The 16,039-nt window shown below is 40.9% G+C and overlaps 1 protein-coding gene across 9 annotated transcripts in view; it reads left to right on the top strand.

The window, feature by feature from the left end:
• ATXN7 (ataxin 7) overlaps nt 1–16,039 on the top strand; it is a 161,742-nt gene that overhangs the window by 96,003 nt on the left and 49,700 nt on the right. For 8 of the 9 annotated variants that reach the window (XM_084797130.1, XM_084797127.1, XM_084797128.1 and 5 more), the window contains one exon: nt 9,624–9,728. The exons of the other annotated variant lie outside the window; for it this stretch is intronic. In XM_084797130.1, the coding sequence (XP_084653256.1) occupies nt 9,624–9,728 (105 nt within the window). The remainder of the gene's footprint in view (nt 1–9,623; nt 9,729–16,039) is intronic. 9 annotated transcript variants of the gene reach the window in all.

Raw genomic sequence — 16,039 nt, 5'->3', positions numbered from 1 at the left:
CTGCAGAAGGGAACAAAAACAAAAATACTAGCTTAGGTTTCCCACTTAAAATTTTCTTGTTTTTCTACATGAAACCATGAGAACTGTGCCCATGAGCTAAGTACTATATTTTATCTACCTTCATTTTGGGTTTTTGGTTTGTTTTCATTTCTCATATGATTTTCTGTTTCACTAGTGGGTTATTTAAGGTGTGTTGTAAGTTTTTTGGACATTCGTAGATGTTTCTTTTGGCTTTCTGTCATTGATTCTAATTTAATTCTCTTGTATTCAGAGAATATACATAAATAGTTGTAGTTCTTTTAAGTATATGGTATATAGAAGCTATACTAGATGGATATATAGTGGGTACTCTTTTTTGGGGGGGGGGGAGGTTGAGACAGGGTTTCTCTATGTAGTCTTTGCTGTCCTGGACTTGCTTTGTAGACCAGGCTGGCCTTGAACTCACAGAGATCACATACCTCTGCCTGCCTGAGTGCTAGGATTAAAGGTGTGCCCCAGCGTGCCTAACTGGGTACTCCTCTTAAATGTTTTCTGCATCCCATTTGTAAGAACCTTGGTAGATGTGGTGTTGCAACAGTAGTGGAGGAATGATGAGATTAGAACTAACCACAGAGTCAGTAATGATCATAGTAAACACAGTTTTTTATTGAGCCCTGAAGTACTCACTACTTACTGTTCAGACAGATAGGCAAGCATTTTATGCAGATTATTTTGTTCAGTCCAACAACTAAGGTATCTACAATATGATTTTTCAAATGCAGAAATACTGCGCCTTGAGGTTAAAGTCGGGCAGCTGATTCTTAGAGCCTATATTCTGGGAGCTTAATATAGGCCTAGTCTGTTCTTTTTGTTTTTTGTTTTTTGTTTTTCAAGACAGGCTTTCTCTGTGTAGCTGTCCTGGACTCACTCTGTAGACCAGGTTTGGCCTCAAACTCACAATGATTTCCTCTCCTGCCTCTCTGAGTGCTGGGATTAAAGGTGTGCACTACCACCACCCATCACATAAACTAATTATAATGGTTATGATACAAAGACTTCTAAACATTAAAAGTTTTCTCATTGCCTTCTATTGTGAGTTACTATTGGAAAGAAGAAAATAACAGCAGCTAGTGCTGAGTGTGGTAAGAACTTAGAGTTCTTGAAAGAGACTAGCTTTCCACAGCCCTTAGGTATTTTAGAAGTATTTCCAATGTGAATTGGGCTGTAAATCTGAAAATCCCAGAAAACTTTGAGCAGTGGGAGTTTATAATCCACAAGGACCCAAACAGTTTTGCTGCCATATGGGAACTCCTTGACTGACTTGATGAAGTTTGGTAGAAAAGCAGGGATTCTTTAGGAAAGGCAAGATAGTGTCAGCAAGCAGTAGACGAACAGCATCTTTTTTCAGCCCTGATGAGCTCTCAACTTTCTGGCTCTGTGACAAAAACCAAGCTAGCCTCCTGTTTCTTCCATAGGTTTTCCTGAAGCAGAGGTGGTGTGGTGTGGTGTGTGTGTGTGTGTGTGTGTGTGTGTGTGTGTGTGTGTGTGTGTGTGTGTCCCAAGAAGTCAAGTGAGTTAGTAGTTGACATTGTACGTGGTGTACGGGAAGTACTCAGTAACTACAAACTGATTGCTGTTTATATATCAGAGCTCAAACAAACTCGGTTGTCAGGTTCCTTTGCAAATAAACAAATACCTAGTACCCAGACAGTGCCATAATGAGTGAATGTGAGTGACACATATAAAATTCTTGCCATGATACCTGACACAGTATACCTATACTCAAACACTTAAATATTCTCACTTAAGCATAAGTGTATTTAATGTATACTTAAAATGCATTGCCATGGCTGGGTGGTGGTGGTGCACGCCTTTAATCCCAGCACTCAGGAGGCAGAGGCAGGCAGATTGGTATGAGTTTGAGCCCAGCCTGGTCTACAGAGCGAGTCTAGGACAGCCAAGGCTACACAGAGAAAGAAACCTGTCTTGAAAAACTTAAAAAAAAAAAATTCATTGCCATAAGGGGTGATGTCTGCAGAGAAACTGAGGCTAGGAGCAGCTGTCAGTATATTCCTCTCCCAGTAATAGTAGTAGTCTGTATTGTTGACCTTGCACACACTCCAGGCAAGACAGTATGAGACCTGTGAGCACTAACTGTCTCCTTTCAAAACTACCCCCTTCCCATCTGCACTTTCACATTCCTTTCACATGGTAGTGTTGGGATTTGAACTTAGACGGGCTGACTTCAGACTAGTTTCGGTTTCTTTTGTTAAAGGCCTTCTGTGTGTCAGTACTGAGCTTTGCCCTCCTGGCATTTATATCTTACACGAGATAGCCTGAACACAAGCAGGTAATGAATGCTGGTAGAGACTTGTCTGAAGAAATAGGAGCTTACATCAAGTAGGTGTTAAGGGAAGGGTTGTATCCAGTGAAGTACAAACTGAGTCCTAGAGCTACCCAGGCAGAGCATTCCATTGGGAAGGAACCAAATTAGCAAAGCCCCTGAGGTTGGTGTGGGAGCTTCAGAATGTTGCAATGGGGATGGGGGTGGGGTGGGGGCGTCAACCATATCTTATGGTTGCAGGGAGGACAAGGCTTCTAAGCCCTGGTTTCCACACTGCCCATCAGCAGTGCAGTAGGAGGGTTAATTGGGCCCAGTGCTAGTCATGATTTTAGGACCTCATTCTCATTCCTGAGCAAGGTTGGGCTGCAGGAGAAGAATGGGCCCAGGTCAGCATAACCACTTTCAGCTCAAAAACCAAAGGACAACAGGGAGGAAGATTAAAAATGATCCAGCCTTCTTCAGCACTTACCATGTGGCAGGCACTGTCCTGAGTGTTTCGTTTGCATGTTTTCTCATGACTGTGAGGTAGGTGCTATGAGGTATAGGCTAGAAAGTCATAGGACTGGAATTTGAACATGTCTAATGTGGCTCTGGAGATTGTATCTTAACCCTCAGTGCTCTGTTGTTAAAACACATTTAAGTCTTTCTATTCCTTGTTGCCAATCTCAAACTTGTCATCCTCCTGCCTCAGTCTTCCAAGTAGCTTCAATTTACAGATTTGCATAGGTTAAATGCTTTAGCTGTGATGATCCATTCAATAGTAAAACAGTGGAGAATTTAATCCAAGTAGTCATGACTGCAAAGTTGCCCTTAGGTTTTAGTGCACTGGATATACCAGCAAAGAGGATTTCCCAGTATGCAGATTTGAAAATCAGAAACTGCTTTTAGATGTGGGAGCCTGTGTTCAAAGAGATTTACCAAACGAGAACTTTTTCTTACTGTATGTCATACCAAAGTACAGCAGTTGCTAAATAACATAAAAGATGAATTGTAACCCTCCAGCTTAAGATAGCTACCATTCTGATTGTTAAAGTGCTTATAACTGTTGCTAAATAAGTCACTAGGACAGAGGAGGTGACACAGGTGAACTGTGTCTTCTGAGAGAAGATTAAGACTTAGACCTAGATGGACAGTTACATGGTGATGCTGATGGTCAGTGCTCAGGGACCCTGTAGCCGGAAGTGATGAGGCTAAGAGTGAGTGAAATAAAGGAGAGCAACAGCTAGTGTCAGGCTACCATGACGTTGTGCTCCAGGAAAAGGCGTAACAAGCCAGATCACAAGAGTCTGAGTCTGGTTATTTAGGGCCGAATAGGTTCATGGAGCTTAAACCAAGCTACAGAACGATTACAAATGGCAGCCATTTCACAAAACACACCAAGAGCTCATTCTCAAGTCTGGGCAGGCAAGGCAAGTCCTTGGTCAGCTAGGATTAAAGAAGTGTTCGCTTGTAGTGTTTTAGTCTTTGATCTTTATTTAATGTGTGAAGGCTGATGTAAATGGCACAGACCTGACAGAGCCGTTTCTTTGTGAGAAAGAGAAGGGGGAGCCATTCTGATCTAAAGGTGTAGGAAAGTAAGGCAGGTTGGTAGAATTCCGAGTCCATTGCACAGAATTGGTTGACTCTGTAGCCTGAATGCTGATTTAAACCCACGTGGAAGCCTAACTGCCTTTTTAAGTAAAGGAGCGGTACAGTTGCTTTTATAGGGTGTTGGGTCTGCAGACAGGGGAGGGGAGAAACGCTGGCTCTGTTAGACTGTCTGGGTGTAGGGGCGTGGAGGCAACCAGACCCTGACCTTGAGCCCTGGCAGTGAGAATAGTTTAGGAGAGAAGGGACTGTGGAAGAGAACGGGAATTGTGAGAGGAGCAGACTTGATTGCAAATCTTGTTCTGTCGTGCATTAATTTATGTCTTCATTCCTGACCACTGCAACAGCGGTGAGGGACACAGACTGCAAGAATACTGGGCAAGCACTTCAAGGCCAGGCTTCCTTTCATTGTTGCCTGTGTTTACTCTCTTTATGTGTCTACCTTGTGGATATTCAGTGTAAGAGGCACAGAGGTCATCAGTTATTGACAAGTGACAAACTTAAAGGAAGCTACAGAAATTGTGCACAGTCACATCTCTTCTGAGAACACCAAGATTCAGTGGTAGCAGGCATACTCTCCTCCTCCTTGCTGAAAACTCCAGTGGTAGATTAGATACTTGCAAAGAGGTAGGAAGTGACCCTTTGAGGAGATGACAATTAAGCTGAGCCCCTAATGTGTAGGAAAGTGCCAGGCATATACAGCACATGTAACACCAGGCTTGGAAAGAGATTTCTAGGTTCTGGGGGGGTAAGGGGAACATCAGTGGGCCTGAAGCAGACAGAACTAAGCAGGAGTGGGCTTGGGGAGTGAGAACAGGAAAAAGGGAAAGGAGCTATAAGCATACCTCGGGGCCTATTATAAGGGCTCCGACTTTATTCATAAATGCCACTGGAGAAATTGCCAAAGAATTTTAAATAGTCACTGTGACCCAATGGAAGTTTTTAAAGGGCATTCTGGTAGCTACTTAGGAGACTTTGTCCACAATCCACAGGACCAGTGCTGGTAGCCCTGAACCCGTGGCCTTGGAGAGCCATGACAAGAGATTTTAGAATGGACAGGGTTGAGCAGGTGGCCCAAATGGGAGAATTTGCAGACAGTACCTGCCAGTTTTTATTGCTTTTGTTTTTGTCACACTGACTTTTAAAACCTAGGTCCTCTCATATACTAGGCCTGAGTTTTAAATTTAAACCTAAGTTTTAAATTTCAGCCATTGAGGGAGAAATAGTATCACTTACCCAGAGTGGGAAATACGGTTGGGAGCAGGATGTAGATAGCGCCGGTCCAACAGTGAGTGTGTCATGTGCGTTGCTAGAGAGTGGCATCTGGTAGGTGGCAGATATAGCGTCTACACCGGTGGTTCTTAACCTGGGAGATGTGACCCCGTGGGGGTCGCATGTCAGATATTCAGTATTCACATTTTGACTCATAACAGTAGCAGAATTACAGTTATGAAGTAGCAACAAGAATAATGTTGCATTTGGGGCCACCACAACATGAGGAACTGTATTAAAGGGCCACATAGTATTAGGAAGGTTACGAAGCAGCCATCTAGACAGAACTTGGCAGTCGTCTGGGCTGAAGATGGTGCTGTTGGTACATACAGGTTCAGAGTGCGTAAGAGAAGGAAGACACTCAGGGTTCTGAAAAGGTGAAGGACTTGCTTACAACATTTGAGTTCTTTTATTGTTGAGCACGGACCTCAAAGTAATGGTAGCAGCACCAAATTTAACTAAACATATTCTCTACAGCTGGAGGGCCAGCACAGGGCCATTCATTCCCATGGGGACAGTGCGTATGCTCATGTGCCCATGTCCTTCCACCATGCTGGCCTGGGGTCCACAAAGTACGTGATAGCCTAGATGGGTCATTCTTCACTTACTGTAACCTAAATCCCAAGAAAAACTTAGGGCTTACAACAATTACTTTCATTCGTTTAAAATTAGTTAATAGTTCACGAAATCAAGTATAATTTTAAAACTTTTCATCATTTTAAGTGTCCAGTTGATAAGAATTAATTTATTTATCTGAAAAGTATGTTGTAAATTTTTTTTTTTTTAGTTTTTCAAGACAGGATTTTTCTGTGTAGCCTTGGCTGTCCTGGCTTGCTTTGTAGACCAGGCTGGTCTCGAACTCACAGCGATCTGCCTGCCTCTGACTTCCCAAATGCTGGGATTAGAGGCGTGTGCCACCACACCCTGCTTAAAAGTTTAAATGTTGTAAACTTTTAATTCAACAGTGGCTTCCTTTTCATTAAACATTTTTTTTTTGCTATAAATCAAACTTCTTTTTATTTGTAGGTAAGTTTATTAGGAAGTTTATGCTTTTAAAATGTATATAGTGCCTCTCACACAAATTATTTCTTTTGGTTGCCACAGCAGTCTTCTGTTCTGTTCCTGTTGTAAGGACTTAAGAATGTCCTAGTACAGAAAATTGTGATAGAACTACTCCAAAGATACTTTATTTAAATTATTTTCTATCTTCTAGCTTATGTCCAGATATGACTGTCTAAAAACAAATAATTTACAAAATTCAGATCAAAAATGTTTCAGAAGTTTAGTAACAGGAACTGGGTTTCCTAGGATAGCATGGCCTGGGACTAGGAGTTCCACATGATTTCCACTGCGGCATTGTACATTACCCATCTGCACGTGCTGCCCACCGGGATACATGGTGCTGAGCGGCTAAGAACTGTAGGACGGCATGCAAGCCTGAGTCCCCCGGCTGTGCTGTTTTCCTGCTGGGAGATACTAGACTAGTTCATTTCTCACTACATAAAACAAGTAGTGTCCTGTTGGTAAGATTGTTTTTAGAGGTAGATGGAATAGGGCAGTGGGAGGCAAGCGTGAGAGCAGAAGAGTGAACGGGCATGACTGATGCTTTAAGTATACCTGTGTGGAAACAGTAGAGTGACTCTTAATCTGTACAGTTACTTTAGGTCATAATAAAAATAATCTCTGAGCTAAAGCAAAGGAAACACATACAAGCCATATAAAAAGTGCTTGGGAAATAAAATAATTTTTTAAAAAAGTGTTCTGCATAGAACCCAGAAGTAATGTCAGTCAATAAAATTCAACTATGATTGTGATTTTCAACTTGGGTTTCTGAGGATCGAAATATTAACAGAAATACAGATTGCTTACACAATAACCTCCCTCTTCATTCTGCTAGTTACAGAAGGGTGAAGGAAACAGGTTTAAAAGAAGACACTATGGTCTCTGTAAAGGGCATTGTGTTGCTATCAGTCACTGTTATTTGCAAGGCTCTATACATTTTCTCTCTTCTATCATCGTCATCATCATCATCATCATCATCATCATCATCATCATCATTAATTGGGTGGTATTCTCAGAGCATCATGCAGTTGGGGCAGGCACTCAACCACTGGATACAGGTTGCCCTGTTTTTTCAACCTGCCTCGGATTTAAATGGGAAGGGAGTTAACCACCAATAGCATCTGAATGCATGGATAGACAGACAGATATAGATAGATACATACATACATACATTTGATTTTGTTTTTTGAGGCAGCATCTTGCTATATAATTATAGTCCACATTGTCTTCAAACTCATCCTCCTGCTTTGGCTCCCAGGTGCTAGGTCTACAGTGTTTGCTGCCGTACCTAACTAAAGCATGCATATCACATCATGCCGCCTATCACTGAGTACAGTAAGAAATGAAGGACACAGCTCAGCACAGGCTAACAGGAAGTTACAACCATTTTTAAATGCTATTTAACGTTTGTTTATTAAGTAAGGTTAATTGGCTTGTTTTCATGAATGAAACTATTAATTTGGTATTTAAAGACATTTTACCCTTTTTTAACTCTTAGCAATGAAATTTATGTCACTCCAATAATTTGAATTATCCTTATTTGTTCTATATTATGGTACTTAGCACAGGGATGTAATGGAACTTCCATGTCAGACAATAGTCTTAGAAGAATAGCATATTATATATACATCACCCCATGGAATATAACTTTACTTCTACTCCCATATGTGCTATGTTTAACCTAAAGTGGGCATGCTTTAAGAAAATAGTACCTGGCTAAGTTCTTATTTTTCATGTAATTAAGCTTAGTCATGGGAGTAGCAGTGTGCCGCACATTTCTTACAGTGTCTTCTCAGCTTGTGTAATCAAAATCACTTAACCCTCATTTTCCAAATTACTGACATTAAAATCTGGATGGAATGCCTAGAAATCATTCTCTGGTCCTAGGAAACTAAGTCCAAACCACTGTGTGTGTTAGGATTGAATCCCTGCTCGTGGCTCCAGACAGAGTACTTTGCCATGCTCTAACTCAGGTTATTCTTTGTGGAATGGTGACCTGTATGAGTAACTGTCAAGATAAAGTGAGAAAACAGCAAAGAGAAACCACTCAGGGATGCGCCTGCATCCCAGAATTGCGGTGTCCTTAGTACATTTCAGATTTACGGCTATTTATGTTCAATTCAGTATAATAGATACTTTCAAGAAAATGCTAGCAATAGCCATTTGTAAATAATAGATTGCCAGTTTGATATTTTAGATATCATTTTCTGACATCTATGGTGTTTCCTTTTTTAAAAACAAAGTACCATTGTATGGAAAAAGTGAAATTAAATGGATAGGAAAGAGAGAGGAGGCCAGTTGGCACCCCCACCCCCTGCTTGCTTTTTACTAATTACTTACTTTCTTGCAGGTAGAGATTGAGCCCAGGCCCTTGCACAGGCTAGGCAAGCATTCTCCCAGTGTTCTTTTCTTCCTCCCCTTAATTTGATTTGCTAAAATATTTGCCAAGTTAAAAAGTGCTATCTAAAATTGATAATTTTGAAGTATTTAAAAAATTTAGATTCTGGATCTAAACTCTGACTTGATTCACAGATTGTTATTAACAATATCTAATGGTTGGACTTTTGTTTTTGTTTTTTGATACAGGGTTTCTCTGTGTAGCCTTGGCTGTCCTGGAGTCGCTTTGTAGACCAGGCTGGCCTCGAACTCACAGCGATCCGCCTGCCTCTGCCTCCCCAAAGGCGTGCCCCACTACACCCGGCTATGGTTGGACTTTTTATATTTAAGCATAATACAAGAAATGAATATATATATGCGTGTAGTTTGGTTTTCACTGTTGTGTTTAAAAAAATAAAACTTCTCCCCTGCACTATTTTGAAGATCAAACTGTAATATGTGAACATCCTGTGTTTGTACCCAAGTTTGATGGCATTAGTATATAAGAGACTATTGGGACCTAAAAATAAATAGAAAACAATTTTCTTTGTATGGCATGGTGGTGGAATCAATAATTTCACTCTTTGGTGATATCTCTATACCTTTCTTATCTGGTGTATAGGGCTGAGATCAGCTGACTGAATAAAATGCATATTTAAGCAAATAAAAACATTTGTGATGCTTTGTGAATTACTAAGCATTTCCTATACTTATAAATTGTTCCTCAATCACAGTAGAGTTCACCTTTAACCATTTTACTGTGTTAATGTATTCATTGTTTACATGTTAATAGCTCTATTATACCTCATAATAACTTGATGCATTGTATTTGAACCCTTTATAGACCAGTAGTCTGGTTTGCCTTCTGTGGATTGTGATAGGCTCTCAAGCTGCCCATGTGTTCTTTACTCTCGTAAGGCGTTTCCTGTAGAAAAGAGTGCTCCTCCAGGTGCTTCATTGCAGTCCTAACAGATGAGTGAGTGTTGCTGTTTCTTTGTTTCAGATATGCCAATATTTGGCCTCTGTCCCGCACATGATGATTTCTACTTAGTGGTGTGTAACGACTGCAACCAAGTTGTCAAACCGCAGGCATTTCAGTCTCATTATGGTAAGTGTTGAACGATGAAAGTCATCAGGAGGGAACCGTAGAGAACGGTTCGTTACTGACAGTGCTTCTGGGAGGTTACCAGCACCTTCTCCCACAGGAAGTAGTCTTGGTGATTCATAGAAGGGGCTAAGAACTATCATGCTGGGTGGTTTCTGGTTGCATTTTTTATTATTCCTGAAAGTGAAGGAGAAAGTTCTCTTTTGCAACTTTACACCAATATTGTTATAGATTTCTTGGCGCGGTGTCTCTCTATGTAGCTCTGGTTGTCTTGGAATTCACTATATAGACCAGGCTGGCCTTGAACTCACAGTGCTATGCTTGCTTCTGCCTCCCAAGTGCTGAGATAAAAGGAGTGTGCTACCAAACAAAAGACTGACATTTAAAAAGAAAGTCAGTCAGTTTCAGTTGACCAGTATTTTGGGCTCAGGCCTTTGAAGCTTGGACTAGATTGGACTTAAATTTAACCCTGTAAGAACCATAGGGTTTTGTTTGTTTGTTTGTTTTGTTTTCCCCTTGAGCAAGTGACCCAGCCTTAGTTTGTTTTTTACAGTACAGACAATGTCAGCGATCCTACTAGAGCTATTGGAATGCATGTGTAAAGCCACCAGCAGTGCTTAGCACACCTCAGTTCCGAGGGGGTTAGCAGGGTGGACAGGTCCAGCTGCAGACACCAGAAGGTTTATGTCTAGAGCTAAAACAGCCCAAGGCATTAAGAATAAGGAGGAACACCAATTGCCCACCACTAAGTACCATGAGCTTCTTAGAGAAAGTAGCCTTTGCATAAGGATTTGAAAAGAAAAATTGTTTGTCTCTTTTCATGTTTTCTGTTTTTAAAGTACGATATGTAAGCCAATTTTGGAAAGTCCAGAAGGTAAATTTTTTAATGACCTTTAGGTCCCTGACTTTGGAAATGTTTTGATCAGAATATACAGGACTCCCACATGCAGCTGCACAGCTTATGTCCTGAACAGCCATATTTGGTGGGTCCAGGCTGGTTTCAGAGCGACATGACTATACTCAGAGCCAAGAACATCCAGGCTGTCTGGAATGTACTAGGCAGTTCTCACTGGCCAGAGCTGATGTACCCATTTGTGGATGAGCCCCATAGAAAAGCAGGCTGGGTGTAACTCACAGGCCTTTGCTGTGTTGTTAGTGGACATCTGTTGCAGGTACTCAGAACCAGAGTATGAGTTTGTAATGCTTCCAGACACTGGTAGATAAATGGACTTAGAAGGAAGCATAAAGAAACCATAAATACGCTGTTTCTTGCACCTCAGTTTCCTTTTCTGTAGTCTAGGGATGCAGGATCACTGTGGGGAACTATCAGCAAGGGCACCAAAGAAACAGCATCAAAGTGTTTTTAAAACTAGTATTTTAATGCTGAATTTATTCACAGCTTACATTCAATCTTCCTGTGTTTGCTTTTAGACTGTGAGTAGATAAATGGAGAAAGTGTCTTCAAATCTAGTGTCTACCTTTCTCTCTGACAGTCCCTGGTGCAGTGACTGTAAAGACCCCAGCACAAGGCTGCGGTCCCTCTAGTGGTAAGGGAAATATTACAGCTTAGAAGAGAGGTCCTGGCGAAGAATGAGTATCCTGGAGGCTTTTCTGAGTCAGCAGCAGAAGAGAATATTGATGGAATTAGGAAGGGGATAGGAATTGCACACAGATCAGCACAGGGCCTCATGAAGTGGAGGGGGGATGTCATCCTATTTGCCTGGATGGGAGGTGTCCTCAGTGCCAAGGGAAACCCCTTTCGGTGCTGCCCTGTCACTTTCCTTCTGTGTGCAGAAATTGTGAAAGGAAAACTATTTTTGGAAAGCAATCTTCCTTCCTCCCTTCTTCCCTTCCTTTTTGGTGAAATTCCAGGAGGACAGTTCTTGCATTGTCTTTTCATATAGTTAATAACTATAAAAAATGATTTTCGAAATCAGAATCTTGTTAAGTAGTCATTGTCATTTGTTTATTGAAGTACGGATGTCCTTGACTTATGGTGGGGTTAGTACTGATAAGCCATTGTATTTTGAAAATACTAGATGTTGGAAATGCATTTAAATCCTTCTAACTTAGCAAACCTAGTTTAGCAACACTGTCACCAAGGACAGCCTTTCCCATGAGGCTGTGGCTGGCGGGGCACTGTGGGCTCTGCTGCTGCTGTCACTCAGCACCAGACTCTAGCCTGGAAAGTGCTCAGAATTCAGTCCCCAGCTTCTGCTGTGCGTATATCGTTCTGACGTTAGTGTATGGGCAAGGAAGTTGCTGAAATAGCCTGATTTTGCCCTGACTATAGGGAAACAACTTTAGCATGAGCAGTGCTGTGTGTGATCTTACAGCGTTTCTCCATTGCAGTTATGGAAGCTTCCACTTAATGCCCATTGGTTGTGTAGGTGCTCTGGATTTCTGTAGATTTCAGCACTGGGAGTGAAGGTTTGTCTTAGAAAAACTCATACCTGCCAATGGAGTGAGTGCATCTTTTGATAAAAATGTGGTAGTAAATTTCTGTGAATTCATACAACTTTAAGGAACAAACAGACAGTTGCTGCAAAATCTGCTTTCTTGAAGTTGCTGTAATGTTTTCAGATAGTCCAGCATTCCTCATATATATCTTGGTAGTTGCTCAGTGTTTTGCAGACTCAAAAAGCATGTCTTACATCTGAATCAAGGGAGCTCTCTGATAAACTGATTCCCAAAATCCACTTCAGACTTACCATATCAGAATCTCCCAGCAGAACCCAGTAACTGGCAGTGGAAAGCTCCCTTGGGTGGCTGTGACTTGCAATTGACCAACGCTTCCTGCCCTCACAGACACTGTCCACTGTGGGGCTATTGCAGATTCTCACACCTACTCAAAAGAGTTTGTGACTGTAGCAGTGATGCAGAGAAGAGGCCTTATTCTTAAAAATCTATTTTGAAGTCGTCATGTCATGTGCTGCTGATGTCACATTGCTTGCTGCTGAAACTGTAACTATGAAAGAGGACTGACTAAGCCTAGCTTTCTCTAGGACCAGAAGTGACATTCTTGTGAAGGGGAAACCTTAGTGAGGTGGTGATGGATGTGTTGGCCCTCTGGATCCGCACAGGCAGTAATAGAGTGTTGTTAGGGGTGCCGTACAGCCTGCCTGTGGGATTGCATGCCTTATTCTAGTGATCGTCACAGGGCCTCTGCATAGCCCGCTGCTCGGTGCCTGCTGCCTACCATTTTCACTTAGGAAGAGGCACTTAACCCCTCCTTACCACCTTTCTAAACAGATATGAGTGATCTTACATAACGGAATTAGGTGAGCGATATTAATTCATCCTGGATAGGTACCATATTTAGAATCTGTATATTAATTGAAACCCTGATCAAATGTCAGCCCTTCCTTTAGATTGGTTAGGCTAATCTACTTATTAACCTTTTGGGTCAGCCTGACTCTCTGAGCTAGGGTATGGTATCATGCTCTATCTGACTAATTTTGACTTAGTTACTGACTTAATCTCATTTACTACTTTTCTTTAAATCAGTTTTTATTGCTATAAATCATTTACAAAGAAAACACTTAATGGAAACATAGAGATAGGCAAGCGTTATTTATCATAAAGAATGGTAGTGTATGATAAAGAACATTTAATTATTTGTTGATGGTCTTGCAAGTTTAGGCTATGAGCCTGAGACCTGCCCTTTCTGTTTAAGAGGAATAAAGTGGTAACAGCAAGTTACCCACATATGGTATGGTTTTACCACGGAATTGAAAGAGGTTTGAAAAAGCCATTTGTTTCACTTACGATTTAATGTTAGTAATGTTTGGAGTGGAGTTTATTCCATGTTTTGTAAAACACCAGCTTTAAGCTATTAGATTTTATTTCCTTTGATGATTTAGGAGTTTACCCGTTTGAAATAACAGATGTTGGAAGCAGAATTCTAGACTCTTCTGTTGCTCTGCAAAAGGATCACATGCCAATACCTTTGTCATCCCTCAGTTGCTTGCACTAGTCATTGTGAGTGGCACGTGAGTCTATTGGTCAGTCCTGTCAGACCTCTGCTCACAAATGACGATCATAAACTGGCTGTTGGTGGGTTAGAAGAGGACCCGTATCAACTTGCTGTGCTCTTACAGCCTTTCCCTTCTGAATCTTGCACTTCATGAATTGGGTGCTTTGCATTTTTTGGGTGCCATCATAAATTACATACAACAAAGTGTCATTTTCATCAGAGGATAGGTAACTGACTCAGGAAAAAATGCTGTAGTTGTGCTAATTAGCTGATTTCAAAGAGTGTTAATATAACAGTAAGATGATTCTTACCCTGAGATCTGTTGGACTAGACCAGCTGTAGTGCTGGTTTTATTGTTTATAAAATTGGGCAGTTGATTGTGAACATCATTGCTATCATGCAATTGACTTTTATCATGAACACAGCTTGCTATTTAACTGAAAAGAAGCACTCCTTCTGATCTGATTATCTTAAACTTAGGAAGCAATAACTTTAGGAGGGTTTTATGTTTTGTTTTGTTTTTATTTGAATATTTTTGTGACTTTTTGAGCTAAAGTATTTTTAACTGAGGGTTGTTTGGGTTTTTTTGTTTTTTGTTTTTTGTTTGTTTGTTTGTTTGTTTGTTTGTTTTTGCTAATGAATGGTTATATAGTCTGAGTCCTTCTAGTTTGAAATTTGTTGATAACTAATATTTTTTAATATTGGCATTAATTAAAACATATAATAACCACAGATAATACTCATTATTTTCAATGGTACTTGATGACTTCCAAATCATTATTGCACAGATTGTTTGATTTTTTTTTTATTCCTAGTTTACAGATGAAAGTGTTAAATTAAATTTCATTTGCACAGATAAAATGTACCAAGCCACCCACTTCTCTTGCATATAATATGGATGGATAGAGTTAAAAGAAAAGCCTGAGAAGACATAATAAATTCTACATGTCTCTGATTATTGTGGTTAATGACAGATGTTTTTAAGTTTTCTTAGAGTAACTGGATCATCATTGTAAACCAGTTACATCAGAGAGCCCCTTTAGTAACTGAAAGATGGAAGGGTGGAGGTAGATGTTGGATTCAGCAGTCACTGGCTTTCTCTTCTGCCTATGTTCTTAACTCAGAGCCATAGTAGTGAGCCAAAGATAAGCTCTTTCTTGTAGAAGATATTCTGTAGCTCTTCAGAGAATTTACTGCCTTCTTTCTTTCTGCAGTTAATAAACTGATACATCTGTGGAGCAGAAAAAGCACATTCCACTGGAAGATGTGGAAAAGTGTCAAGCTCTAGTTTTGGTTGCTTGGTGGGACATGGGCTGTAGTGGAACTCAGGGAAGCCAGCTAGTGTGTTGTTGCATATTGTCTAAGTGATAAGGGTTGTGGTAGCTGTGGCAGAGAGGCGTACGTGGACTTGAAACCTGCTCTGGCAGTGTGAAACCACCAGGACTGCTGAGCGGGGTGGGGAGGGAAGTGAGGGACTGGCTCACGGCACTTTGGCTTAAGTAGCTGGATGAACTGACATGGTGGCTCTTCTTGCGGTTTGTATGTGGGCATTTGTGTTTGAACAACATGTACCAACCGAAATGGGAAGCCTTGACGTGTTGTAGTCAGCCTTTAGGGGACGTGTTGTAGTCAGCCTTTAGGGGACGTGTTGTAGTCAGCCTTTAGGGGACGTGTTGTAGTCAGCCTTTAGGGGACGTGTTGTAGTCAGCCTTTAGGGGTTTTCTACAGATTGTAGAGGTCGGAAAAAAATTGTAGTGATGGTAAATTTAGGAAGGCCATTTATTCTTTTCAACTCTTTTGTGTTTACTTTCTTTTTGCTACAGTTTTTCCTTGTTTTTACTCAGTAACCCAGTTAGTAATTTAATCATAAAAGTCAGGAAACAAAAGAACATGTGTGTGTTTTCCTAGGACTTCCCATATTTTCATCAGCAGCAAGATTGTATTTAAGGGCTGTCTTGTATGCCTAAGACTTGCATTCAGCTGGGTGTGGTAGTGGACAGCTTTGATCCCAGCAGTCTGGAGGGAAAGGCCGGTCAGTCTCTTGAGTTTGAGGTCAACCTGTTCCTCATAGAGAGTTCCAGGCCAGCCAGAATACATAGTAAGACCTGTCTGTCTTTAAGAAAAAGAAATACTTGGATTCAATTCCCAGGCCCACTAAAGGAGGGAGAAAAGTATATGATAGAATTTTTAAAAATTATTATTGAGATAGTAATGTATGGGCTAGAGAAAAAATTAATCAGTAACATAACTGCAGTCAGAATGAACCAAGTCCTTCATCTTTTCCGAGGTTCAGCTTGATGGATAAGGTCTTAGGATGCTATTAGACCCCAATCAAAAG

This window comes from Acomys minous, assembly GCF_964271855.1.
Source record: "Acomys minous genome assembly, chromosome: 9".
Taxonomy (NCBI): Eukaryota; Metazoa; Chordata; class Mammalia; order Rodentia; family Muridae; genus Acomys; species Acomys minous.
The sequence above is the reverse complement of the archived record's forward strand: the minus strand, read 5'-3'. Positions and strand labels throughout refer to the sequence as shown.